We start from the raw sequence: 26,027 nt of genomic DNA on the forward strand, positions 1-26,027 counted from the left end.
TCTTAAAGACTCACCAATTCCAGCATGTCTGCCACGGTCAAGATCCTGGGCAAGCCCGTCGGCCCCATAGGCTACGGTCTGATGGGCTTAACGTGGCGACCGGCTCCACAACCAGTCAGCGACAGCTTCAAAGCCATGGAGACGGCACTCTCGCAAGGTGCAACCCTCTGGAATGGTGGCGAGCTTTACGGCACCCCGGAGCGGCACTCTTGCCATTTGCTTAATGAGTACTTCAAACTGCACCCTGGGGATGCGGACAAGATCGTCCTCAGCATCAAGGGCGGCCTGGTCCCAGGCCAGCTGAAGCCTGACGGCTCTGCCAAAAACGTGCGCCGCAGCGTCGAAGATTGCCTGAAGATTCTCGATGGCACCAAGGGCATCGACATCTTCGAGTGTGCACGGCTCGATCCAGATGTACCGCTTGAAGAGACTATTGGCGCCCTAGCTCAGCTTGTCAAAGAGGGTAAAATTGGCGGCATCGGTCTGTCCGAAGTCAAAGCCAGTACAATCGTCAGGGCAAATGCCATCCATCCGATTGCAGCCGTCGAAGTTGAAGTGTCGCTCTGGACGACGGATATTCTTCGCAACGGCGTCGCGGCGACGTGCGCCAAACTCGACATCCCTATTATCGCTTACAGCCCCCTCAGTCGCGGAGCCCTGGCAGGCGAGACCATTCGCAAGCACGCTGATATACCGGAAGGCGATATTCGCAAGCACATGCCCCGATTCCAGGACGACGTCCTTGAGTACAACAACCGGATCGTGGACGAAGTTGAGAAACTCGCGGCGAAGAAGGGCGTCACCAAAGCGCAGATCGCCATCGCCTGGGTCCGAAGCCTGAGCGGACGGACCATCACCACGGAAAACGGAGAGCAGATCACACTGGGCACCATTATCCCCATCCCCGGCGCCACCAGGCTGGAGCGGGTCATCGAGAACACGACAATTGTCGAGCTGTCGGACGAAGAGATGAAGGAGATTGCTGACATCTTGAAAAGAAACCCTGTCAAGGGTGATCGTTATCCTGCCCGGGGCATGGCTCACACGAACATGTAGTGGGAGACTCGACAAGATGCCATTTTGGGGCCATATTAGGTTTCCAATCTCAGTCGCGATGCAGAGGCTCCTCCGGGTTCCGCTGGTGGAGAATCCCCTCTCTGTTCCAATGAGCGGGTTATCGTTGTGCTAATGATAAGCAAGGCAGGCTCATGCTTGTTCTTTTTTTGTTGAAGGACTCCCATAGTGACTGACCATGAACCGCCGAATAGGCACATTCAAACGCAAGCATCGAGTAATGCCCAATTATTCTCGCAACCTAACTCGCTTCCCTTGCCTCTGGGGTTTCGGGTGCTGGGGAACGACTTATCGAATCGTAGCTTCCCACTAACGTCTTCATTCTGAGCATTGCCATGATGATGGCCTTGTCATACGGCGAGGTTGGCATTGAAGGACGCAGACGCCCTACTCCCTCCACCGAATAGCCCAATTTCCTTTGGCGAAACTGGGTTCAACCACTGAACCATTCATTACCGCTTCACATTTTCGTCGCCGCTGTTGAGATGGTCGATTCCCGGTGTTGCTATCATCTCGACCAGACTCTAAGTTTCCTTTGGCCTGCTGTGTTTGGTGATCCAAATGTGGCCAGTCCACCTCAAAGCCAAAAACAACACCTCGCCTTGCAGCTCGCCGGATCATCTCGCGTTCCTCGGCACGCTGCCGTCCCTCCAACCTCTTTTCGTACTCTTCGGGTGTTTCAAAGTGACGCTCGGCCCAGCCTTTCTCTCCACCGATGCTACCGTTGACGTCGGATTCTAGCTGAGGAGGTCGAACCTTTGGACGGATTCGCGGATGAGTTGCCTCTACCGGCGACCCATCCTGATCCGAGTGGACATCGTGATTTTCATCCATGTCGACACTTTTCCATTCACCTTCTCCGTGCAATGCACGGGTTGCACGATTCTTCTTGCGCCCAAATGTCTTTGCAGGATCGTGTCTACCGCCAAAGATAACCTCTTCGAGCTCATCACATGTCACAATGATACGTCGGTCGCCCTTGGTCAACTTGGATTTGGCAGCGGTGCTCTCAATTCCGGATCCGGTCTCTGCATTCAAAATCGAAACCATCATTCTCTCGACCTTCTTGTCTACGGGACCTGGTTTTTGATTTCGACATCGATCGGAGCAATATTTGATGGTGTTTGAACCCTTCTGTTGCTGCTTGCGGGAACCTTAACACTGTCAGCAATCGAGTCCCGTAGCGCTTTGGCACGAGTAAAAGACCTATTACTCTACCGCAAGTTCGGCAGTAGGGCACATCTTCTCCCTGAGTAAGATAAAATGGAGGTGGTACTGCAGCGTGTTTGCCTGGGCTTGACCATGAGTCCATCCAACTCATTTTCGAAGTAGGGGTCAATTTTCAGTGGATAGGAACTTTACAAAGCAAGTAAGTGCACAGAAAACGAGGCTGCTTATGGTTCCCGGCAGGATTGGGGAACATATGAAAGTAAGTTAGCTGTGGCAAGAGATCAAGACAGAAGCCTCTGAAGATGATAGAAGACGTCACTGTCCAATGACGATGGCGGTGGGGCGACAGCCCCAAAGGGGAAACCGTATTCGTATCGCAAACTATGCCCGATTGGCGATAGCGTCCTCCCTGCCAGGCCGACGAGGCAGACATGGCATGAAGTTGTGTCTGTCTCTTTCTTTGAATACGAGTACTGCTCTTTCATAGCCAGCAATCTCCCTGCCATTTCGACTGTCTCGAGCAAGCTCTAGGATCCCATATTTTTGACGACAAGGGCGACACGAGAAGGCCAGATGGCGAGTCACCTGCACGGCTTCTTCGTGACAATAGTTCCTGCTGGGGTAGCTGTTCGTCGGGCTCACAACAAGTCCCGCACAGGCTGCTTTACGTGCAAGATCCGTCATGTCAAATGCGGCGAAGAGAAGCCTCGATGTAGCAACTGTGTGTCGAAGGGAAAGGACTGTCAATATTCGGCGTCGATCAAACGATGGGTCAAAAAGCAAGGGAAGGCTGCCGCTATCAAGCATTCGCCGCTGGGACCCGGTGTCGAGATGTCAAAGGTCTCGGCATCTTTCACTCTGCATGACCTTCGGTTGTTCCACCATTTTCTCTGCTTCGCGTACCCGCCACTGCCCCTGGCCAACAAGTCAGCTTGGACCCAAGAGGTACCTCAACTCAGTCACCATTCGGAGCACCTGATGAATGCTTTGTTGGCTCTGGCAGCGTCGCACATGAGTACACTAACCGGAGTAGACGATGACCAATGCACTGCATTATTGCACAAGGGTCGTGCAATATCTGGTCTCAAAGATGCATTCGCAAAATCCCACCATTCCTCAGTCGAGTACGATGTGATGTTGGCAACTTGCTATGCCTTGGCCTTTCAGTCCGCTCTCTTGCCAGAGTCAGCTTTCGACTTTGCCACATTCGTCAGAGGTTGCGCTCTTGTCACAACCCGTATCCGAGATGAAGGAAAGCAGACGATTTTCAACATTCAGAGTAATTTGAGTGGATCTCCAACCCAACACGCAACCTTATCCAGACTCAGTACCGCAAGCCTGTCACCAGGTTCTAGATTCCAAATATTGCTGTCGAAGGGCATGTTAGCACTCCGTGCAGCTCACCCGTGTATTGAACACGCAGGCACTGGCCAAAGGTTCTATAGAGCCTTGGAGTCGACGTTTTCTGGATTTCAAGTATCTCCGAGTTGGGGATATGACGAGTTTCTCAGCTATTACGCTGTATGGTTCAAGCTTGCAGAAGCAAAAGAAGTCTTTTCCCCGGATGCAGTCAGCGAGGCAGCTTTCTTGCTATGGGCCTATTTCATCAGTCTCCAACTTCTGATCACCATGCTCGTGGTGGAAATAACCGGGTTCGTGATGAACGGAGACCATGCAGCAACGCTCGGTCATTCAGATGCGGCTGCAAAAATGACGAAATTGGTGGAATGGCTATGTGCGATTGAGGCTATAATGCCTGCTGACTTGCGGACACACCTTACTTGGCCGGCCCTTGTTTCGGACGAGGTACTCTCTGGGTTGCACGTGCCAATGGTATCAAAGACTCGGGTTGAGTCGAAAGTGGAAGTACTTCGCAACTTGGGCTCACGCTCTCATAACGTGTTGGGAAATCTTTTGGAGCTCTCCGCGAGTCTCGCCAACTGGACCGAAGATCTCCTGTCATCACGGAGTGGCAATGAAGAGAATAGCGGTGCAAAAGAAGGGTGGCGGATAGCAACAACCCAGATTGCCTTTGGGATTCTGGACCAAATGACACAGAATAGACCTATCGACAAGTGCTGCATTCCTGAGACGGAAGCTACACCCTTCAGCACTTCTACCCCACCGATATCCAGGGAGATGTTGACCAATGCAAATCAACGAGCTGAGACACAGCCGCAGATTCCCTGTTAGAGGAGGTGGCAATCCACATACAGGAGCTGGTCAGAGGTCGACATCCCCCAAATCCGGGCCTGGGGACCACCAGCATTAGAATCTGGGCTCAATCTCCTGGTGTTGAATAGAACGGTCTCTTCCACATGCGCTCAAAGCAAGACAAGATCTTCATGTGTGCAGAAGGCCAGAACTGATGCAGGATCTGGGCCAATCTATCCAGTGGATGGAGCCCAGACACCCAAATTTCTCGCTTTCAATGGTGTTCGAGCGCCACCACCCAGGCCCAATCGACCAGAGTTTGGGCGCCCGCCGGGGCCAGATTGCCTAGCCCGGAGCGAGGCTCAACAGTCACGAAAATAATAAAAACGCGTGGCATCGGACCAGGAGAGCCACCTTGGCGGCCAGAATCTCTACCCGCCTGAATCCAACTAGTGGCGTATCTGGTGGTCCGTACTGCTGCTGGACCTTATGGACAGGACAACACCTCAGAGGCGAGTGCCGCTCTGGAATATCGATCGGAAGCTCACCGCACAACCGACTTACATCTGTGGAGAAGTGAAGGCCAAAGAAAGACCGAAGTATTCCCCAGAATATCAATATCAGCATCAGGTGAATGGTGTCGTAGCTATGTACTGTTGACGGCCAGGCTAGGAGGCCAGGACTTTCGCAATTCCATGTGGCAAAACATGATCTCAAATTCCCAGGAGGGTCGTGGCCGCTGTGGAGTCGTTATTCCGATGTCCTGACCAAGGAACGCGAGTCGACCAGTTAGACAATCGAAGGAGGATTGAACTTGGGCGCGACTGATCTCTCTGCATTGTCAAACTGGCGTGAGGAGGCAAATGGCATGATTTCGGGGAAGATATGGGCTCAAGCGGTCACACGTCTCCGGGTCGAGATCCTCGCAAACGGTGGCCCAAGACATAATTGCCTAGAGACAGTCGAACCTGGAATCGCAATGGCCGGGATAGTGTGGGAGCTCCAGTTCTTGCTCACCTCCCTCCGTTAGCGTGTCTGAGAGAGCACAAAGAGGGGCAAATGACCAGCGAGGGCCCCCAAACCGAATGTGAGCAGTGGACTTTTCCAACGCCACAGTTTAGGGTCAGAATCAACCTCTTGAGATATGTAGGAGCGGGAGAGCCAAAGAGGAAGGGTTACATACCCATCATCACCACGCAAGGCTGAGGTGCAGTTCACCAGTCCTGTCCTGCCATGCCTTGTGGACGGTTTGACGGAGACGCATCAAGTGTGGTCCCGAGGATCAGCCAGTGCCGAGCTTTGGGATTCAGAGGACTTTTGCAAACAATACCATCGCTCAGTTCTGTTAGTAACTCTGGGCCCGAGGTCTGCAAGCCACCATATCCAACAGGAAGTGTATGTAAGGAGCCTCTGGCTAGCCGAAAGGAAGAATCCGTCCTTTCTCCCATGGAACTGGACCAGCAAGGAATTGTCCGAAGTTCAACCTTGCAAACAGTGCAAAGGTCTTGCAGGAGCTTTTGGTGTCGAGAAGACATGAACCAATGCGGAAAAGGCATGGAAAAAGCCACAGGAGCTTCAAATACTACGACAACGACGGCAAACAGAAAACTTGGGCCCGGCACGATTGGTGTTACCCGATGATTTCAGAGGTTCAGTCCTGGGCCATTGGCGCCGTATTACCACCGCTTAATATTCGGAAGATTGGACGACTGGGAAGAGAGACCTGGACAGACATTCGCTCACTTGCTGTCTTGGTCATCCTCTCAATTTCCCGCCAATGATAAGCCGCAAGCCTTTGGACCGAAGGGGTGATGAAAGTTCCATGGCGCCCGCTAGAGCCCTGAAGGAACAAAGCGTTATGGCTTCTAGACTGGCGTCCAGCTCACCCTCTGAAGCCGCCCTGGCGAATTACTTACGACCAGCCAAGGTCGCCGACGCCGTATTAGGAGGAAGTCCGCCAGCCCAAAATCCCCGGGGCCCCCCAAAACTCGACCTTGGCTTTTTCTTGTCGAAAACGGCCAAAATTAGCCCATGGCCTGACCTGCCCGCTTGAACCTCGGACTGCAGACTGATTTCTTGGACTAGCACTAATTTGTTCGAACGGAGGAAAGAAGTACAGCACAATCTGGCGAATGCGAGGAGGCTCTGAAGGCTCGTCTTCGGCCGGGCTGAACCATCCCATCTCCCTCCACGCCGGGACTCTGGCTGCCAAAAACACAGAATGTCACACCTCCTCCTTGCTATTATCAGGCTATCGGAAGCGGGATTGGAGCCTCTAAGCGAAAACGCTAGCTACCGCACTGGGTGACCCAGTGACCCAGTGGCCTGCATCGAAGCTCCAGACACCCACCGTATCCTGGGAACCCCGTACAGGTACTCCGCAAGCAGTACTCCGTACAAGGAAATCTCATGCCCCCCGGATTCAAGGTGGCTAGGAGTCTTGTTTGGGGGGAGGGGGGGCTCAAGGTGCTCCATCCTCCACCTCTGTGGCGATCAATCGGGCCTCTTAGATTCCCCCTCCTCCTCCTCCTCCTCCATCGGCTTCATGTCGGCAGGTTTTTTTTTACTACCCAAGACTAGATACGACCTGATGGTCTGACCAACCGCCAAACTTCATTGCCCACGCCAGGCTAGGAACGGTGGTCTCCATCTGAAGCTCCGCCGCTATATGGCAAGATGTCTTCGATATAGATATTAAAGAAGCCGTCATCACACTCTTCCGGTTCTTCTGCCATACCAACTCTCACTCCAGACAGACAGTTTTCTTCCCTCTACCTTCTCCGTACCAGGACGATAGAGAGTACAAGGATGGCCACTCCAGAGAAGATTGCTGACCCGACGGCGCAGACCGTTGAACATCTCGGCTCGATCGACAAAGGCAAAGATGTGAGCCATGACACCACATTTTCCCAATTTTCCTTGTAAATTGCAAGGCTAACGTCGCCCCCCGTCTACTGCAGGTCATCGAGGTCAAGGAAGTCAGAGGCAGCGAAGCCTTCAACGAGGCTCTGATCCAAGAAGAGGTGCCATTGATGCACCCACGCTCCTTGCAGCTGTTCGCGTGTCTGCTCATTGGCTTCTTCTGCCAGACCATGAACGGCTATGACACCATGTTGTTCGGTGGCCTGCTCAACAACAAGGAATACTTCCTCAAGCACTTCAACGGCGAGAACAAGGGCATCTGGGCAGGTCTCATCACCTCCATGTACCAAATCGGTGGTGTCTCTGCCTTGCCTTTTGTCGGACCCTGCATTGACCAATGGGGACGGCGCGTGGGCATGTTCATTGGCAGCGTTCTCATCATTCTCGGTACCGTCGTGCAGGGCTTGACCTCGGCCAATGCCTCCGAGGGACAGATGATGGGCGGTCGATTCGTTCTTGGTTTCGGTGTCACCATCGCCGCTGCAGCCGGGCCAATCTGGATCGTGGAAACGGCCCATCCCAAGTATCGTGGTATCATCACTGGTCTCTGCAACACCACCTGGTTGGCCGGCTCGATCTTGTCCTCTGGAGCCACCCGAGGTGGTCTCGATATCAAGGGCAACAGCTCTTGGCTCATCCCCATCTGGTTGCAGATGGTCTTCCCTGGACTCATCGCCGTCTTCGCCTTCTTCCTGCCCGAATCGCCCAGATGGGTGTACGCCAGCGGAAAGCGTGAGAAGGCCCACAACATCCTCACCAAGTGGCATGGCTATGGCAACCCAGATTCCCCGTGGGTCAAACTCCAGCTCAATGAGTATGAGGAATATCTCGAGTTGGACGGCTCTGTAAGTCTTCACGCCACTCCGCTGTCTCGCAACCGGGCGAGCGCCAGCTGACTGATTTATTTTTCAAGGACAAACGCTGGTGGGACTACCGTGCCCTCTTCAACAAGAGGTCGAGCATCTACCGAACTGCTGTGGCTTGCTGGTTCTCTGCCTTCACGCAATGTAAGTCTCTAAAGCACTCGTTTCCCCCCCCCTTTTCTCTCTCTGGCGACTCACCGTTTTCTCAAAATAGGGTGCGGGAACGGCCCTCTCTCCTACTTCATGTCCGCCGTCCTCGACACCGCCGGCGTCAACACCTCGATCGGCAAGGCCAACGTCCAACTGGGATACAGCGTTGAGCAATTCTGCTTCGCCGTTATTGGCGCCCATTTCGTCGAGCGTATCGGGCGTCGCAGGATGATGTTGGCCGGGTTCTTCGGCGTCTCCGTCATCTGGGTGTGCATGACCGCCTCGGCAGGCACGCTTGCCAACTCTCTCGTCTCTGGCTCCGTGAACGATAGTGACGCCGTATTCAGCAACCATGCAGCCGGCAACGCCGTCTTGGCCTTCATCTTCATCTTCGGCGCGTGGTACTCATTCAACATCACTCCTCTGCAAGCGCTCTATCCCGTCGAGGTCTTCAGCTTTGAGATCCGTGCCAAGGGCATGGCCTTCCAATCTTTCTTCGTCAACGCTGCGGGTCTGATCAACCAGTTCGCCTGGCCCGTTGCGATCAAAGAGATCCAGTGGAAGACGTATATCATTTTCGTGGTGTGGACATTCGTCCAGGGTGTGCTGGCCTACTTCTTCTTCCCAGAGACGCGGAAGCGAACGGTAAGTCGAGTGGATTCCTTGCCCTTTCCCTCTCCCCCCTACCTCTGTCTGCGACGTGCCTGCTACTTGGGAGGATTGTCGGGCTGACAAAAGCATGATCTTGTCGCGTACAGCTCGAGGAACTGGACAAGATATTCGACGCCAAGAGCCCCGTCAAGTATTCCACCCAAACTCGCACCTTGGCAATCACCGAGGACAACACCGTCGTTGCTGTCGACACTGAGAAGGTGTAAGAAAACAAAAATACCTCATCGATTGCAAGAGGAGAGGACCGACAAGACGAGAGCTCCAAGACATGTGTCGTTTTGTTGTTGCTATGCTTCTTCTTCACCGGGAGAAAGATACGTGAAATGTATGTCGTATGCAGCGAGAGAAAGGGCTGGTGCGCTGCGGGGTGATGTGCGCTTTTACTCCATACACATATACATACTTTTAAGTTTGAAAAAGCGCTTGATGCTTGATGCTTGATGCTTGATGCTCTGTGCTCGAGGCCAGCGTCGCTGTCTTTGCCGTCCTGTACCTGTGAATGAATGAGTGAGGAAGGAAGGAAGTGCTGATTTTCCGTGTCGTAAGAACCGATGGTCCCGTGCAGATGGGCGGGTAGTTGGTATATACCACTCCATATGGAAGGACCGTGGATCATGTCCGGATATATATGTGGTCGTAGATACACCTGTCGTTATTCGTGTACATTGTGGGACAGGGACGAGGCTGCGATCTCGCGCCATTGCAGATCATCGTCGGGGAGCCTGGAGATCCAATATCAGACAGGGGATTAGGAGACCATAGTGGCTGATGCTAGAGGGACACTCAAAGAAAGGGATATCTTCAAGCAGTAGTTAATGCATTGCTCGTTGTGTGTCACTATTGTGAGGAGTACGTATTGCAGTCGGCACCCCATTGTATTAGCACCATTGCAACTATCCGTATTCGCCTTCGTGAATACGTTTTCTTATGCCTGGTACTCAAATACAAGCCAGAAATACATTCCATGGTAACAAGTCGCGGGTATCATAATGCGTTGTTCGATCTCGAAGGTGTGGTAGTATGACTACCAATTCAGAACGATGAAGACGTCAAAACAGAACGCCTGCCCACCCTTGCTGTGTGCCAGGGTGCTTTTGTTGCCCATTATCCTTGTCTCTGTGATAGCCCCAATTCGACCGAGGTGCTAAAGCAAGACAGTCATGCTTTTACCGGCCGAGTCGATGGACCAAATGCCCTGTCCAACTCAGAACCCTTCTTCATAGTGCGCCTTACCTTTGCCAGCGCACCAGAAGGACCTCTTATCCCGGCAGAATCCGTCATTTGGTCGTAGTCATGCATATCCAGAACGCCAGCGCTGTGCAAGGTATCGATAAGACAAGGACTCCCTCTCTTTCACGAAGAGGAGGCTTCGCCGGTATTGGAAAGGATGTGATTATAGGATATTGTAGCATCGTGGAATTACAAAGTTGGGTGATAGTAGGATGTGTCGAAGCTTTCGGCGGCCTGCGCCAGGGTATCCAAATCTGAAAAGCCACGCGTCAAAGGAGGCATGGATCCCAACAGACCACTCCCTCCCAAAGTGGGGTGGGTCGATTTGCGCAAAGTATGCACTTGGCCGATCGGAGTGCTATTCAATAGTGGGTCATCGACCAAAGGCGGATAGAGAGAGCTGGGAGATACGCTCTCCGGCATGGCCTGGATGGGCATCACGATTTGAGGCGGCTCCTGGTAGAAAGCGGAATCCTCGACATTGAGAGGGGTATCGATAGCTGTAGGTGCGATCGATGTCACCTCGGACAAAGGCGAATGAATCAAACTGGACCGGCGGCTGGCTTCTGTGTTGATCTTGTCCAACTTCTTCCGCTGCTTGGCCTTCTGCGCGTCTTTGGTGATGGCGGCCTTGCTCTTACGCGTGGATTCGTCACTAGTGCTGCCCGACGCCGACAGACCCTTGTGTGTGCGCACATGTTGCTTCATGTTATCTTTTCGTGTAAATGCCTTGTTGCAGATGGGGCAATGCACTCCCTTCTCTCCCGTGTGTTTCTTTCCGTGACGCGCCGCATGCCCCGAAGTGGTGAATGTTGCCTGACAGTTATGTGACTGCGCATATGGACAAGGATATTTGTTCTTCTTGCCGGAAGGGGGAGCTGTGCTCGTCGTGGGAGAGGTTCTTGCGGCTGGTTCGCATGCAGGAGCCGAGGTGACCGGCGGGAGGACGGGCGCGGTCGCAGTAGTGGCATTCGTTGATGTGGGGTGAAGAGTTTGGAGACCCGGATGAAGCGGCGCGGGCACGATGGGATATTGGGCAGGGGTGAGGGGATGATGCATCAGCTTGCTAGAGAATTGATCCGGCATATTTGGTGTGATCATCAAGTGTTGTTCTAGGAATGGGGTGACGGTGGTGGGAGAAGGCAAGTAGCCCACAAGGTCTTGGCGCACGAGCGGGTCATAGTGTAGTAGGCTGTTGTCCACGTAGTTGTAGGGGGTTGCTGGTGACGGAGAAGAGTCCATGCTGAAACTGGAACCCTTGGATGAAGAGGACGAGAGCCGCAGCAGAGGAGGCGAGCCGACCGAGGAGATGGACGATTCTCTCGCGTACTTTGGTTGACGCAGGAGAAGCGGTCGCTCTTCCCGCTGTGGCGGAGAGTACGACGGAGAGATTGACGAACGGCGGCGCTCAGACTCTGGCTCCGGCTCTGGAGAAGAATGCCTAGATTGCCTCGGGCGGATGACGAAAGACGGACAATCGTTGTCGTTCAAGATCGAGAAGATACGTGCTCCTCGAGATTGCGTCTGAACATCCATTGTTGGACGCCCTCACCACGCGCCCAGCGGACAGGCCGCTGGTCCAAAATGAGCTAGAGAAAACAACTGCCCATAGAGTCAGGATAGGGGCCAATTACTGGCATTGTGAAAGGGTTGAATGAAGGAAGTACATACGCCTGAGAAAGGCTGGTAAAAGTGTCCAACAACTCGGGGTGAATCAAGGTTCAGAAGGGGGGGGAGAGGGTTGGGAGGTAGTTTTGGCTGAAGACGGTGGTGTTCCTCAGGACGATCAGAGTTCACACCTTGTTGCAGAGGCCAGGAGATAGCTCAATGGCTTTGCCAGAGGAGTTTCTGATTTGAGATGGCTCGGCAGCGAAGGGTAGCACTGAGTATGGATGGAGCAGGTTGGTCTACTGAAAATTGGGTATAGGAAGAACCAACTAGGGGATCTGCGGGCTGGAAGTATAGAGAAAGTTGCCCTGTTGAGAGTTCGGCAGGAGACAATGGACCCTTGATAGACAGGGACATCCAAGTGATGTATTTTCTGTAGTTCTACAGTACTTGACGTAGGAGGGGAGGAGGGTCGATATGTAGGAGGTAGAGCAGGAGACGGGGTCTATGAGGGCAAGGTTGGGGATTCTTGAGCCGGAAGCTGCGCGAGGGTTGTTTCGGTGGGTTTGCAAGTTTTTTGCGATTGCTGGCGTTCGGTGGGGGAAGCGATCGAGGATCGAGCAGATGGAAATGTTCAAAATGGCATTTGAGCGGGTGAGGGACCAGGGCAGCCAGGGTAGCGGCCTGGCAATAATTGGATCTTCTCCACGCGCTGCTGAGCCATGTCTCGTGGGAACAATGTCAGCGGCGGCGGGAAGCAAGGGAAACCAACAACCACCATGCACGCTTAACAAGGCACGAGTGGCCGAGAAACCCCTGAGCACTGACCTTGGGCCCCGTTGCTGCAGATTAGGGACGAACTAGCCGGCATAGCGGCATACCATGCTCCCTAAAAGATGCAGCCTCCATCGGCCGATGGTTCAAAGCCACAGGGACCTGGGGGCGCCAGATATACGAGGTCCCGGAGTAAATAGGTAAGTACTGGGTATCTCTGGCTCCATCGTGCATTGTCCGGATAAGAGGCGTCGTGGCCAAAGACCCTGCAGCACAAGAGACGACAAGATCAATATCTCCAACAAAATTCCGCCTCTTTTGGCAGTATACATGTCTCTTTCTCCGGCTGTGTCGCACAGAAGGAGTTCGTGACGTGGTTGGCACTACCGAGGAGGTACAGTAGGAAGACATGGCTCCAGCCGCGGTGGATGACGGGGCCCCTGGCTCTTGTAATTAACTATGCCATCATGCCGTCATGCCGTCAAGAGTCGCAAAAATTAGCCACAACTGAGGATGAAGCTTTGCCTTGATGGGATGGGTGATCGGCAGTCTGTGTATCAGCCAGGACCGCTGACCTGGCGACGGTGAAGGGGTTGCTAGTTCTGTTGAGGCGTGAGGGAGATCCTCTGGCGCCTCTGCTAACATCGATGATGCTCGAGATCAGGCTCGATCGACCGATACACGAAGAGATGGCGATCCCCAAAAGTCACTGGTGGGGTCAACAGGTGGTTTGAACTAGAAAGGCTTCCTGAATGGAGACATGGTCCATGAACATGAACTGCGTCAGGAGGGCCTACCTCAAGGCTCCCCCCGGCCAGGGACACAATGTCAGACACGGGCGAACAAGGCCAATTGGATCCGTCCAAACGTTGGAGGCAGCAGCGGCAGGCTCGTGAGCTTTTAAGGTTTTGGCCATGGTGACCAGGGAAGGCCGAAGTGGGCAGTACCGCGGGATCAGGGAATTGGACGGGGAGGGAGAGAATGGGAGAAGACACCATAAGGCGGTGTCGGGGGTGATTGGTGTAGGCTGGTACACCTTTTGCAAGTTGGAAATGTGCACAGAACGAGATGAAGGGTACCGAGTAGCTGATTCGCGAATGGAAAAGGAAACACCGGGCACGAAGGCACCGGAAATGGAGTGAATGCGATGAGATGCAAGACGAGGTACTGGGTACCCAGTACCGAGGACCTCCAGGGGACTTGGCAGACTACGAAGGCTGGTAAAGTGGGAGAGAGATTCCAAAGATTGCCGGCTTCCTTCCAACTCAGCTGACAAGACCAAGCCAAGAAACACACCGTGACATCATGACCGACGATGCCAAATCCGATCCAGACCCAAAACTCCGATTGAAAGTCAGGGTCTTGATTGCCTTGTTGGTTCGTGCAGCTGCGGGGCAGCAAACGGCGACTCCACCAACCCTCCCACCTCGCCATCCCTACCAACTCTGCGGAGAAGACTTCCCTTGCCAGTGGAAACGCTCTCACACAAGACTGCAATCAGCCAGTGTCGACTCTCGACCGTCAACTCCAACCCGGTGACAGTCAGAAAGAGAACTCTCGGCGCTGCATTTTTCTGCACCCCCGGCTCACTATGTCGGCCTTTTTTGCCTGGTCACCCACGGCCACTCGACGGCATATCCGGGACCCTGTCAATGCTGCCCTTAGTGAGAAAGATCAATGACAAGTTGTTGCGGAAGGGGGCACGTTGACACGTGAGGACCATCGGTGATCGAGCAACCTGTGTCGGCCTCTGGCTAAATACATTCCATGTTGGCATTGTAAAGAATGATTAAAGTTCTATTTAATCTGTCGAAAAAGTCAGTGCAAGCCCAATTTCTGCACGTGGCCAGGGCGTCTTCAGGAGATCGTCAAGGATCTGTTGAGCTTGTTGAACAAGTCAATCTGAAATACCGGGTAGCAATAGATAGATATTTGTCTGCTGCAGGGGAAATGATTTCTAGACTCGTGGAGGCTGGATTCCGTACATGGTCTGGCGCAGGGACCCTGTTGTGCTCGAGTTGGACGAGGTATTAAGGCGAGCTGGGCGAGCTTGCCAAGCTGGATCTCTGTTTCTCGAAGCTGGATCGAAGCACATCCACTTCCGTCCGCCTCACCTTAGCCATTTAGCTCATCGGGGCAAGGCTGTGCTTCTGGACCAAGGCGCACACGAACTCCAGAAAAGCCCAAGGCTGACCGGTAACAGCCCTCCCCTTCTGCCCTCTGGGAGTGGCGGTGAACCCAGTTGATCGCACCTTGCATACAGATAGAGCATAGAGGACTGTGCCCTAACTCCTACAGACTCCTGGTTGCTGACGTGGCAGAGGGAAAGGGGAATAGACTCTCCAGGGTCATGAGCATAGCCTCCTCACCTCTTCAGCCACAGTTCCTTGCAAGTTCCTGGCCAGTTGTGCAACGTTAGAGAGGGGGGACTTCAAACTACTACTGTTACTACTGATACTACTACTACTAAATACCAATACAATTCAGCCACCGCCGCGGATGGAGGGGCATGGGTATATGGGCATGGGGTGCGGGTGTTTTCTCACTTCTGCCTTACAGTTTCCTTCTTCCCAACTCTCTCTTGTCCTTCACAAAACTTCGTTGCCAAGTTGCCGTGCAAACTTCAGCGCCCGGTTGCCCATCTGCTCAGTGTCAACACCAATTGGCCATCGTTGCTGCCTAAAGGCCCTACGAACTCAGCGCCTCACCAGCCCGAGATTCCTGCTCCAAGCCAACCATTACGTAGCCGCCTGTCTCCAAAAGGTCACCTGCTGCTGTTGGCCGCGGGCCTTTTGCACCTCACTACTCACCCACTGCGGGCCCTTTGGGCGACTCCAGTTATACCAGCCACCACCACCACCACTCATACTCCTTCGCTCCCTACACCCAACGCCCACCGGGGAGCCTTGCAATCCGCCAAGCAGCCCAGTATCTGGTTTCAAAAGCATCCGTCGCCCACTTCGCCATCGCATCCTTTTTATATCTCACCTCGAACCGCTCCTGCTCTCACTGAGTTGGAAATCGACGCGATCGAATTCACTACGACCCGGCCCCTTTTCGTAGTTTCAGTCTTTCTTCTGGGCTACAAATCACCTTGTCAATTCAGTTTTACTTGCCCCCCCCCCTTCCTTCTCCTGTTACCCCGCCCGCAGTGACAATGTCCTATTACGACGATGACCGGCCTCGCCGCCAGAAGAGCACACGAGAGCGATCTCGAAGAGATGACTATGAAGACACTGTCTACGACACAAACACGAGAGACACTCGTATAGTCAAGAGGCGCGACGACAGCGTGGATTCCATCGAGGATGTGTCCCGCGACTTTACCCCCGGGGATCGCAGCACTATATATCGTGAAACCACTGTGCGCAAGAGCGGTCATCGCCCCATTCGTGCAAGATCCTCCGACGATCGCTATTACGATGATCGTTACGATGATCGCTCGTACGTTTCGCGAAAAAAGCACGAGGACGACTATGTCCTTGTCGACAATCCCAAAGGGCGAAGTCGTGACTATGACGACCGACGTAAGCATCTGCCTTCTCGGTCTATTGTCACCTCAGTAACTAATCCATAGCAGGCCGCTCCCGACGCTACTCGTCAGACTATGAATCCCGCAGCCGCAGCCGTACACCTCCAAAGAAAGAACGGAGGAAGTCCACCGCTGAAGAGCTGTTGGGATCCGTTGGTCTGGGAGGTGTTGCCGGTGCCTTACTGGGGAAGAGCAAGAGCCGTGACAGGTCCAGATCTAGTTCCCGCGATGGTCGTCACCGAAGCCGCAGCCGAGCTGGTCGCCGGTCATCATCCGACCGATCTCGGCACCGAAGCAAGAGCCGTGGCAAAGTTCGAAACGAACAAATCTCCCAAGCCATCAAGGCTGCCGTTTTGGCTGGAGCTGGTGAGGCGTTCCGTGCTCGCAAAGTCGAAGGCGGTTGGGGCGGCGAAAAAGGCAAACGCATCATTACCGCAGCTTTGGCGGCGGGAGGTGTTGATGGCCTGATCTCCAACAAGGACGACCCTCATCACCACTCGAAGCGCGACATTGTGGGCTCTGCTATAGCCGGTATGGCGACCAACCGCATCATCAATGGACCTCGGTCAAAATCCCGTGGCAGAAACGGCAGCCCGGACAGTCGTAGAGGGCGGAGTCAATCTCGAGGCGGTTTGGGAGATCTTGCAGCCGGCGGTGTGGTGGCAGCCACGGCAAAGAAAGTCTATGATTCAGTTCGCTCTCGATCTCGTGGGCGTGCTCGCTCTCGCAGCGCCTCGTCGTATGACAGCCGTAGCCCAAGTCCTCGGCGCAAGCGGAGTCGAAGTGTGTCGGCCTTTGCAGCCAAGGGTCTTGCGGCATTGGGACTGAAAGATGCGGCCGACAAGGTCGACCCCAACCGCGAACGCGATCGCCGCCGAAATTATGACGACTACTATGATGATGGTCGATCAAGTCGAAATGGAGGATATGGGTATAGTGATTCCCGAGATGTAGGTACCATTCAACCCCACTTTGGTTATCCGGATGGCGGTCCCCGTTCCATGAGCGTACCCAGGGGGCCGCCTCCTGGCTATGAGCTCGACTACGGCCCACGTCATACTGGTGACCCAGAAACAGACTCCGATTCTGACCTCGGCTCCAGTTCCGAAGATGAGAAAGAGATAAAGAAAGGTCGCAAGAAAATGTGGGTCACCGGAGGTCTTGCGACCATCGCGACCATCCATGCCGCGCATAGTGTTTACCAGAGTATGGAGAAGCGAGAAACGAGAAAAAAATTATTGAAGGAGGGCGATATTACTGAAGATCAAGCCAGGAGAGCAAAGAACAAGAACAGGTTGCAAGATGCTGCAAGCATTGGCATCGCTGCTCTTGGTCTTAAGGGCGCCTACAGCGAGTGGCAGGAGATGCATGAGCAACAGCAGGAGGTAAAGGAGGAGAAGGAGAAACGTGAGAGACACCGACTCAAGCGAGAAGCAAGGAGAAGAAAGATGAGCATGATAGCAGCTCATAATTATGCCGACAGCGGTTTCACGGGAAGCATGCCGAACTTGGCAACATACGGTCAACAGTATCCGGCATTTCCTCCTCCGCCCGGGGCATCGTTTGGACCTGGCGCAGCTGTCCATTACACTGACGACAACCCTTACGGAGCTGTCACTCACCCACCCCCCACCTTTGTCCCGACTCCCCCACCCTCGCACATGGGTGTCCCCCGGGCAGAGACTGGGTGACGAGGTTCCGACCAAGGGAATGAATACATTGTCTGGCTGACGAGCATCACGAGATCGATCATTTCGGCGATAAAACTAGGTCTCACGGTCGTGGATGCGGACAAGACATTCCACTCGACATTCTTACATTTCGATCATTTGGCGATTGTTTTCCAGAGATGATTGCATATGACCAGACCAGCCGGTCTGGCTACGATGATATGACTTCGACTATGACAAGATAGCGATATTGCTTCATGAGACAAGAATAAAAAGGAAGCCTTGAGAAGGTCACCCTCCATTTGGACTCAAATTCTGAGACCTCGTACTTACCAAATGTTCTTGCGTGTCTTGATCTTGCCTAGGTTATGATAAGTATGTAGGGACAGAGTTCACACCAGAGCTGAAAAAGCAAACCCAAGTCCCCGCTAGGATGTCTGTACCGGTGGATTCCCCATTCATCCACTTCGAACTCAAAATTCTTCTCTGCCCGAGACGGTCTGTCCTATTCTGTCCTGCCCTGTCCTCTCCTGTCCTCTCCTGTCGCTCCCTCAGTCATTCGTCCTACTATCCTCCGAAAGATACTCGGGCCTAAACCCGACATAGGCCCTTTCCTGCGCTAGCGCGCCTCCGACGGGGTCTCCTCGCCTCAAGCCGTCTAACATGTACGGCCCTCCAGCTCTCGGATGGTCGGAGTGGGGAGGCATTCTCCGGGATCGAAAGGCAGGAGGAGGAGAAGGGGCAGGCGGTGGGATATCGCCCCAAGGGCCGCGGAAGCCGAACGAGGGCGGAGGCACAGGAGGACGTCGAGGTGGAGGGGGGCGATGACATGACGGCGGCGGCGGGAATCGATGAAACCCAAGCTCCTCCACGACCGCTGGACCTCTCCCGACACCGAAGCGTGGACCGCGTTCGGATCCCCGAGGGCGGTCCGCGCTGGACATGGGATCATGATAGAATTCGCCTGGCCGTCTGCCCGCCGCAAAGAAGCCATCATTGGCCCGTCTTCCAGCTCTGCCCCCGAACAGGAACGAAGGCGACGCGTCGCGACGATGACCCCTCCCCCCCGACCTCCGTCCGCGGTGACGGTCGTCATCTCGCTCGATCCATCGATGTCGACGCTCGTCGTGATAATGGCCGCCGGGACTCCGTCGGCGCCGAGTCTGTTCGATCATAACCGGCCGGCCTTCGCGGTGCCAGCGCTCGAGATCTCGGGCTGTTATGTGAGGAGAGGAAGAGTGGCTATTTCCCATGACGAGTTTGGCTTTTTTCTTTTCTTTTCTTTTCTTTTCTTTTCTTTGTTTAACAACGGGGAGTCTTGAACCGATGGCGTCGAGGGAAATTTCTTCAATATCGTCGAATGGAAGTGTGGAAATGGGATGTCTGAATCCGGACTTTCGTTTTTCCCCCAGCGACCTTGGAAAATTATGTAGAGGTCGAATGAGATAACTCGAGGGAAAAGAGCTGGGGAAGGGGTGGTGAAATTATTTATACGATTCTGGAGTGACACTCAGTCGCGTTCACTGCGTTGAGTCGTTGACCGATGGTCGATGTTCAAGTGAATGAATGTTGCAGCCGATATGACCCGCGGCATTTGGGAATCACTGTGGAAGTGACAAAAAGCGAGTGAGTTTTCACGTTAGTCTCCAAGAGAGTCAGCTTGATAGATGGTAGAGTGGTCGTATGTCATATGCATTTCTGGCAACGCTCAGACAAAGGGACTCTCTTTTAGAGCCGAGGTTTTGATGAGATAGCGATGCATGAGACATGACACAGTCCTATGAGTGTAAGTGAAGTTGAGTCGAGTGTTGCCTGCCGAGCCTGACGAATTTGCGAAGTAGGTATTTCTATAATGGGAGATTAGAACCTCCTCCGGCTCGAAGGATTGGACGAACCCGTTGCGGCCGAGACAGAATAACAGCGTCGTTGAGCTGTCAGCGGTGTCAGATGTCAGACTCTCTGAAGGATAACGAGAAAGGGTGAACCATGTTGCTATACGCTCGAGGAGAGCGAGAGGCTCTGCCCTTCACACTGTGAAGAAAGAGGAGCCACCTGAGTGAAGGGAAAACGGATTGTCCAACTGAAAACGAGAATGGGGGGTTTGGATCGACGTCGTTTAAAGGTATCGTCTGCATTTAACGAAAGAGGCCGTTTGCTGGGTACGATACGATCTCGGTGAGAGTGAGAGGAAAAAACACACACAACCGTTCAACGCTCTCGTGCACAAGGAATGTCTCTCCTCACAAATGTTGCTGTCAAGTGGCCGACATGAACGTGTGATCGATCTCCTGCGTAGAGGCGTTCTGGCGAATCCGGCAGACGAAGCACAGACTCCACTTCCAGTCAACGGTGAAGATGCGGCTCAAACAGCACCACGCGCACTCCGAACCAGTATGGATCACGCGGGTTGACGTATATCTTCTCTCTGCGCCTGTCTCGCCTAGCTGCAGGAGACTGATGACGCTCATATCTGTGTCTTCGGTTGAATGTTCTTTGGCGTTGTGTACGCCGCAAGTCCTCCGCAGCTGGGTTGCTAGGCACGCCTGCGTAGAAGCGAGGATCCCAGGTCGGAGGAATGGGAGCGTGAGGCAGCATACGTCCCGGCCAGACATTTGAAGAAGAATTCAGATCATTAATTTCTGGCTCCTCGTGAGAGCGTGGTGGAGTTTCTTCGTATCGTCGCCTAGGAGCTTCAGGTGGCGGGTGCCGCCAAAGCGGCTTGGAAGATTCAGACCGTACACGTGTTCTCGGCAGTCGATATCCATCAGGCAGTGTAGGCATTTGGGGCTGATTTGATCTGTACGGCGTTGAGGATGAGGAAGTCGCCGAGCGCTGATAGTGGTAATGACTCGATGGAGAAGAGTCACTCCAGCACCGAGATTCTCCTCGCGAGCGACGACGATGCCCTCGTTGCTGGTTTTGCTGCTGGCTTGACCGCCGTCGGGAGCGTCGGTCGGGGCATCTCTCCTCGTGTTTCGCCTTGGATGGAGCGTTGCCCATGTTCTTTTATGCCGGACTGCCGTACCAATTCCCAATGCGCGTGCCTTGCTGGTGAGGAGGCTGGCTGTTTGGGGATATCGCTTGCTGCTTTCCACCGTATGTTTGCCCTTGTGGAACGGGGAACAAGCAAATGCGTCAGTGGAGAACGAGCGCGCGTGTTACCTTTCGGAGTGACACAGCTCTGGAAACCGGTTGATGAGTAAAAGTTCGAGACATGCTCTGTTTGGCTTAGGTTTGTCGGTAACACCCTCGTGTCATAATCGCCCCGCGACTACGGCTTCAGATTGCTGGAAAGTTGAGCTCGGCAACCATGCTGCGTTGTACTGGCCGTGCAACATCCACAAGTGTTCGGCTGCAAAATTCGGGTTGGTGGCAAACAAAGACACAGGGCGTGGAAGCGGAGTCGATTCTTTTCCCAGTCCAATGCGACCTTTTCAGCTGCACTTTCGGTTCTCCTGTGTAAGTTGCAGAACATCTTGAGACACTTGTTTTCTTTGATCGAGGCCATATTCTGGGTGAGGGGACATTCCAATGCCCCCAATGACCGCCTCACCTCTTGGATGCCTTTCCTGAAGGGAGTGTAGAAACGTCGCGAGAGCTATAATGAAACCGAGGGAAAGGTACAGCCAAAAAAAAACACACACTCAGCTGTTAGTCCCACCGATGGCCGTCGCCCATTGCTTCCTGGACTGAGATGATGCGGAGCTAAAAATGCGTTATATTCCATGCCGTTGTCAAACAAGAGCTCAAACGGTACTCCATAGCACCGTGAGCGGGCTTCAATATTGCGCCTGGCCAGTCTCGCCGGGCACAAACTTACGAGGCATACCAGCGCAGTTGTGTAGTTAGCTAGGAACAAGTTGAATGCGGAATAGAAAGAAGGAATAGTCAAGAGGTAGCGAGCTGCTAAATCAGAGGCCGATGCCTCCCCTTTTACCGACGATGCACCACACAACCTGGTCATCGTTCCAAGTTTTTGAAATGTGGCAGGGTAGAGTGCGCAGGTTTGCCCTGTGGGAAAGTCCTAATAGCACATACGAGTCTCTTTCTGCAACGCAAGAGCCAATTCGCTCGTTTCCACGAACTCGGATTTCGTGTCCGGCGTCAGCAGAATACCCACCATTTTCATGCCCGACTCCAATGACTGTCAATAATGTCATCCTCGTAGCAAGGTCTCAGGCAGAGTCGCGTAAGGGGTCTGTCAGTAGCCAAGCACATCAGTTGCAGATGCATATCATGAAATCATAAGCGTTCACACGTGTCAGAGTCGGCAGATGTTGGATGGGGGGAATTCAGCTTGTCGACTTGAGTATTCGAAATCAACGCTTTCAAGAGATGCGAACCATGGAAGCAGGATTTTCAAGGTTTCCAGATCTTTCATTGTTTCAGATGATGCTCTTTGGAATCTGGCTAATTGAGCTGACGCATGGCTCTAAATTTTCGTCGAAGGTCCGTGTCTGTAATCTCGCCGTTGTATACACCCGACCCCTTAGCAGGCGTAGGGGCCAAGGACGGCGGTCTCAATTCATCTTCCGTCTGGAGCCTCAGTGCGTCGTGGCCGAACAGCCAGTCTCTCCTTTGGGAGTTCGCCCAAAACATGGGATTGTCAAGGTTGTCGTGCTGCATCAGCTCGTCGCGCCTGTCCTTTTCGGCTCCGTCGTAGAGGTGCCACCAGGACTGTAATATGCGGGTATTTTTCGCCACGTGCGTGGCCCGCGGCAGCCTTTGCCTTTCGTACGCCTTCAACGCTTCGTGGAGGTCGTCGTACTCCCGGAGAGCAGCTTGCAGGGTGGCGGCGTCTTCGGTGGCCTGCGCTGCTCCTTGCGCCATGTACGGCATCATCGGGTGGCAGGCGTCGCCGAGGATTGCGACTTTCCCGCTCGGATGGACCCATCTTTGCAAGTGGTCGAAGTCGGCAAGCTTCCATTTGAGGTACGAGCCTGTGAGTCCGCAGAGCTTCCGCACGGGGGCACACCAGTCCGCGAAGCGCTTCACCAATTCGGTGTTGTCGGCTTGAGACCGCCATTCTTCGTCGCCGATGGGTTTACCCACATCGGTCGCGTGAGTTATGTCGATGATGATGTTGTAGAGCTCGCCACCGCGCAAAGGGTAACCGACCGCATGTGCCTCAGGCCCAAGCCAATGCATCGCCCACGCGTTGTCGAACAAATGACGCGTTTCCGGGTCGTTCAGAAGCGGCTCGGCGGGCACCAACACTCGATATGCGACGTCGCCGGTATCTTGAGGCTCTACGGGCGTTCCATTGATTGTATTTCGGACAGCGGATTTTATGCCATCGGCACAGATAATCAGGTCCGCTGTAAGCCGCTCTCCGGAGGCCAACATCACCGCAGGCGTTTCAAAGTCGTAGTCTTTGACTCGGCTGTTCATTTTCAAGGTGATGTTCTTCCGCTGGGATGCCGTCTCGGCGAGTAGGTTGATCAGGTCTGCTCGATGGATGAAATAGTATGGCGCCCCATACTTTGCCTCCAGGTCGTCGTATGGAACATCCTTTATCACCTTACCGGTCCAGTCCAAGAAGCGAATCCCGCCAGCTTTCTCCTTCTTGATTTTGCTAAAGTCAACGCCCCAGCTACGACTCAGGCGTGATGAGTTTGGAGGGACGCGGATCCCAGCACCAACCTGGCCGAATATATGAGCCCTGTTAAAGTTGAAAGAAGTCGCTCAACTCATACCTCGAGAAATTCTTTGACCCCTTCTAGCACGGTGACTTGGTGGCCGTCCATGGCAAGAGCCAAAGCCGACGAAAGGCCGCCTATGCCGGCTCCGACAACGATAACCCGCAGATCTTTCATGGTTTCTGTTCCTCAGCTTGCCCGACAAAGAGCCGAACAGGGGTTTTCTGCAAAGATTGACTCTCGATATCAAACGGACTCAGATCATGAGAGATTTTCTTTCTTATGTTTCTAGAACCAAAGTATTTGAGAAAAGGCTTGCGACGTTGGCTGATCGTTCATCTGACCGGGCACGAGAATCGTCAAGCCCTTACCCGGCAAGACATAGCCGCGGGCAAACTCCTAGACCAATCATGAGGGTGTTGAACCCCCACTCGGTTTTATGGAGTGCGAGGGTCAGGGAAAATAAGCTGACCATCATTTGCCGGCTCCCGGGAAGAATATCAAGGCTGAAGCTCCCTTTTGGTCGCTGGTTGTACGGACAAGAATGTTCCATAAGAAGGTTAGAAAGCACTAACGAGCCAACGAGATGCTCCGATCGAAAGTTGTAATCGAGAATACCTGTGAGCCTTGTCATCCATCAGAGAAGTTGTAGAAATGCTACCATCTCCATGATTTCGCAGCGGTGGGAGATGACCGACATCGGGCAAAGATCAATCCCGCTTTCAACTCCCGGGCAACGGCCCTCTTCGACAAGCCATGCCACAGCGCCTTCAGGAACCCTGTCCGAGGCCCAACTCGTGCCTTCCTGGTTGTAGTCAACATCCTTCGTACAGGCTTCTGGATGCTCACGGCACACATATCGGCAATCTGACCTGGATAAAGTAAACAAAAACCTATAATATGCCAGTGAGCCATTCAATAGATCATCACGACAACCGCGAGCCTACCTGTAGCTTCGCTCAGTCCTGACGTTCCAAGCATTCAGGTCTTGAACCGACCTGCTGGAACAAGAATCTTCCGCTTTGGTAATCCATAGCAAAGATTCATCCACTAAAATAGACTGGTGTCGAAAGCGTTGTCCACAATACGGGAGACCCAAGACCTTTTGGACTTCTGCGAGAGAAGGGCGAATTGTCTCCGTGCTGAGGGAGAAATTGGTGCAACAGAACTATGCCTCATATGTTCAAAGTAACGTCAATCGGCCATCCTGTCCAAGTCAACCATGTACTTCTCGAAGGCAGCTCGAAAATACGATAGTTAACAATCATGCATCAGTCTCATTTTGGCGTTTTGTAACGACCCTTGGAGTTCCCGTAGAGGGTCTAGAGAAAGCAGTAGGGGGGACGCTCGTGACGATCATGTGTTGATATCGCTGGGTCCAACGGTGTTGGGCCCCTTTTGCGCCTCCGATGACAGACTTCGGGCCATCTCCTTTTAGGAGAGAGTCATGGCGGTAAGCATCGGACCAGGTGTCACATGGAGAAATGCGCTATCTGCACCTTTTGGAGCTCATCGCCAGCGCCCGGGAGTGAGGGATCAGCTAAAGGAAGAGGGGACGAGGCCGACAATCAAGCAGGGAGTACCAGTACATGATATTTACGAAACACCCAGCGGGATTTTGCACAGCCCAAGAAAAGTTTCCCAACCGTCTTCGCCGCAGCCTTGGCAAAGGCAGCACGCGTCGCCGCTACACCAGAAACAGAACATGGAGTACATATCTAGAGGCCAGGGCAACATCGCATGTTATTTCATCATCTTGACTCTTCTTCGAGCGATTTGATTGATGCCGTCATTCAATGCGGTGTATAAGCAGCATGGCGCTTGCGGGACTGATCAGACACGGTGAGTTCAATGAGCCTCTTAGAGCCCATCTACAGTCCGGGGTATCTCATTTTCGAGAATGTTTTGCCTTCCTTGACACAGAGACGGAGTAAACGCACACCCCGAAGAGAGCTCTTTGCCTCGAGCTTGCGACTACTACCGTCGATACAGGAAACGATGATCACAGACCGGCACCTAAATGTACCCTGTGCTTGCAGTCAGTGATCTGACGCCAAGTCCATGGGAGAAAGAGAGCTAATTGAAGCTTTAGAAAGCCCCAGGATTGTCGCTACTCAGAGGATGTGTCCAGACCGCATCTAGTGTTGAATCTTGGATTGACGCGCAACTGCAGGGCTCCTCCCTAGCACAGAGCGAAATTACGATCTAGCATATGTCCTAACACTTGGACTGCTAGAGTCTTTGGATGATCCCGACCAGATCTCGAAGGAATACTTCTCTGGGTCGCGTCTCTAGGTCTTCCCCGCGGCATGGTTGACATGTCCACTTTTGGCATTCGAGTCCGGATTCGGGATTGGTCTCAAGACTGCACCTTGAAACTAACTGAAGCCACAATGTATCCTCCCAGACGTGCGAAAAGCCCCAAGCTGCAAGCGACTGATTTGCTACCTGTCTGCGACCAGGATCGGGATAAGGGAGTATGCCGCCCTCCGTGACATTCTGCGCTTGCGACTGGAATGCTGACAGACGCCAACATTTATCCTAGTCAGACTCAACCTGTGTCTTCACC

At 53.5% G+C, this 26,027-nt stretch overlaps 8 protein-coding genes across 8 annotated transcripts; 4 read left to right on the top strand and 4 right to left on the bottom strand.

Moving 5' to 3' along the window:
• Positions 1 to 24: 24 nt before the first annotated feature.
• On the top strand, positions 25 to 1,056 carry A1O5_08821 (pyridoxine 4-dehydrogenase; the record flags this gene model as incomplete). The annotated part of the gene is made up of 1 exon (XM_007749402.1): positions 25 to 1,056. The coding sequence occupies one exon, from the start codon at positions 25 to 27 to the stop codon at positions 1,054 to 1,056; it is 1,032 nt and encodes a 343-aa protein (XP_007747592.1).
• Positions 1,057 to 1,461: 405 nt separating this feature from the next.
• On the bottom strand, positions 1,462 to 2,395 carry A1O5_08822 (uncharacterized protein; the record flags this gene model as incomplete). The annotated part of the gene is made up of 2 exons (XM_007749403.1): positions 1,462 to 2,228; positions 2,281 to 2,395. The coding sequence occupies 2 exons, from the start codon at positions 2,393 to 2,395 to the stop codon at positions 1,462 to 1,464; spliced, it is 882 nt and encodes a 293-aa protein (XP_007747593.1).
• A 422-nt stretch (positions 2,396 to 2,817) lies between these two features.
• On the top strand, positions 2,818 to 4,437 carry A1O5_08823 (uncharacterized protein; the record flags this gene model as incomplete). The annotated part of the gene is made up of 1 exon (XM_007749404.1): positions 2,818 to 4,437. The coding sequence occupies one exon, from the start codon at positions 2,818 to 2,820 to the stop codon at positions 4,435 to 4,437; it is 1,620 nt and encodes a 539-aa protein (XP_007747594.1).
• Positions 4,438 to 7,206: 2,769 nt separating this feature from the next.
• Positions 7,207 to 9,211, top strand: A1O5_08824 (uncharacterized protein; the record flags this gene model as incomplete). Its single annotated transcript, XM_007749405.1, has 5 exons — positions 7,207 to 7,284; positions 7,359 to 8,165; positions 8,234 to 8,327; positions 8,398 to 8,978; positions 9,092 to 9,211. The coding sequence occupies 5 exons, from the start codon at positions 7,207 to 7,209 to the stop codon at positions 9,209 to 9,211; spliced, it is 1,680 nt and encodes a 559-aa protein (XP_007747595.1).
• Positions 9,212 to 10,424: 1,213 nt separating this feature from the next.
• A1O5_08825 (uncharacterized protein) lies at positions 10,425 to 11,771 on the bottom strand (the record flags this gene model as incomplete). The annotated part of the gene is made up of 1 exon (XM_007749406.1): positions 10,425 to 11,771. One exon carries the CDS (start codon positions 11,769 to 11,771, stop codon positions 10,425 to 10,427), a length of 1,347 nt encoding a protein of 448 aa, XP_007747596.1.
• A 4,003-nt stretch (positions 11,772 to 15,774) lies between these two features.
• On the top strand, positions 15,775 to 17,840 carry A1O5_08826 (uncharacterized protein; the record flags this gene model as incomplete). Its single annotated transcript, XM_007749407.1, has 2 exons — positions 15,775 to 16,144; positions 16,198 to 17,840. 2 exons carry the CDS (start codon positions 15,775 to 15,777, stop codon positions 17,838 to 17,840), a joined length of 2,013 nt encoding a protein of 670 aa, XP_007747597.1.
• Positions 17,841 to 18,370: 530 nt separating this feature from the next.
• A1O5_08827 (uncharacterized protein) lies at positions 18,371 to 19,072 on the bottom strand (the record flags this gene model as incomplete). Its single annotated transcript, XM_007749408.1, has 1 exon — positions 18,371 to 19,072. One exon carries the CDS (start codon positions 19,070 to 19,072, stop codon positions 18,371 to 18,373), a length of 702 nt encoding a protein of 233 aa, XP_007747598.1.
• A 3,157-nt stretch (positions 19,073 to 22,229) lies between these two features.
• On the bottom strand, positions 22,230 to 23,635 carry A1O5_08828 (uncharacterized protein; the record flags this gene model as incomplete). Its single annotated transcript, XM_007749409.1, has 2 exons — positions 22,230 to 23,462; positions 23,516 to 23,635. The coding sequence occupies 2 exons, from the start codon at positions 23,633 to 23,635 to the stop codon at positions 22,230 to 22,232; spliced, it is 1,353 nt and encodes a 450-aa protein (XP_007747599.1).
• Between the last annotated feature and the right edge of the window lie 2,392 nt (positions 23,636 to 26,027).

This window comes from Cladophialophora psammophila, assembly GCF_000585535.1.
Source record: "Cladophialophora psammophila CBS 110553 chromosome Unknown aczJe-supercont1.14, whole genome shotgun sequence".
In the NCBI taxonomy this organism is placed as follows: Eukaryota; Fungi; Ascomycota; class Eurotiomycetes; order Chaetothyriales; family Herpotrichiellaceae; genus Cladophialophora; species Cladophialophora psammophila.